General features: G+C 39.7%; 1 protein-coding gene across 1 annotated transcript; it reads left to right on the top strand.

The window, feature by feature from the left end:
- Positions 1-169: 169 nt before the first annotated feature.
- On the top strand, positions 170-853 carry SARC_16662 (hypothetical protein; the record flags this gene model as incomplete). The annotated part of the gene is made up of 2 exons (XM_014289231.1): positions 170-315; positions 705-853. Coding segments are annotated over 2 exons (295 nt in total), but the record flags the coding sequence as incomplete, so codon positions are not given.
- Between the last annotated feature and the right edge of the window lie 355 nt (positions 854-1,208).

Genomic DNA, 1,208 nt, shown 5'->3' with positions numbered 1-1,208 from the left:
ATATATGTATTTAGATATAGATAAGATAAGATATAGATATATATATAGATATAGTCACAAGCCATTGGGCATGTCTCTAAAACACTGCTTGTACGATGGATAAATAACACAAACGTGTTAATGTAGTATCACTATCCACTCACGCATCTGCACGTTAATTGATCATGCCATGTTGACCCTCACAGTCCAGCTCGGCAATGCCAGCAACGCTCATGCGCACGTGCACGATCACGCACAAGCGGGAGGAGACCACGGACACACTCATGACATCATGGAGAACCCTGGGCTTTATTCTGACCGGGACCAACCTTTAGGGTATGGTAAAAATGAAAACTTTCCCCTGTCTTCATATATGTATGCAATTGTATATATTTGTGACTATGTATGCAATTGTATATGTTCGGGACAGTAGTTGAGGTTCATCACCCATGTGGTTTGTAATTATCGGCAATTGCTTGCGTTTGTACGCTCGGCCCCTTTCGTGAGAATTCGTGCACGTCGACCCCCTGCCTTGAAATGAGGTGCACGCCGACCCCTTAGTTGTACATAGAACCCTTTCTAGAGATCAGGTGCACATAAAACTCTTGCTAGAGATTAGGTGCACATAGACCCCTTTTTAGAGATGTGCACATATACCCCTTTCTAGAGATTAAGTGCACTTGTGTACGCTAAAGTCTGAGTTTCATTACCCATTTCCCTACCAGACGAGGCGATTTTTCGGACCGGTCCTTCACCGTTGGAGTGGGTGGCCCTGTGGGTAGTGGCAAGACAGCCCTGTTGCTGGCTCTGTGCCGCGCGCTGGGAGAGAAGTACAACATGGCGTGTCTTACTAATGATATCTTCACCAAAGAAGGTACGGAATACCGGATGTGTACATGCAGAACCGAATGCGGATGTATTGGAGCAGATGTTAGATACGTAGTAATATATAAATACATGTGTATGTATGTGCATGTAAATGCATATGTATGCATGTGCATGTATAAGCATATGTATATATGTGCATGTATATATTTGTATGTATGTGCATGTAAAGACATATGTATATATGTACATGTATATACCCTACCAGCTACCATACAGTTCATGTAAGTATTATTGCTATCACACACGCGCATATATATATATATATATATTTATATATATATATATATATATATATATATATATATATATATATATATATATATATATATATATATATATAT

This window comes from Sphaeroforma arctica, assembly GCF_001186125.1.
Source record: "Sphaeroforma arctica JP610 unplaced genomic scaffold supercont1.8616, whole genome shotgun sequence".
Taxonomy (NCBI): domain Eukaryota; class Ichthyosporea; order Ichthyophonida; genus Sphaeroforma; species Sphaeroforma arctica.
The sequence above is the reverse complement of the archived record's forward strand: the minus strand, read 5'-3'. Positions and strand labels throughout refer to the sequence as shown.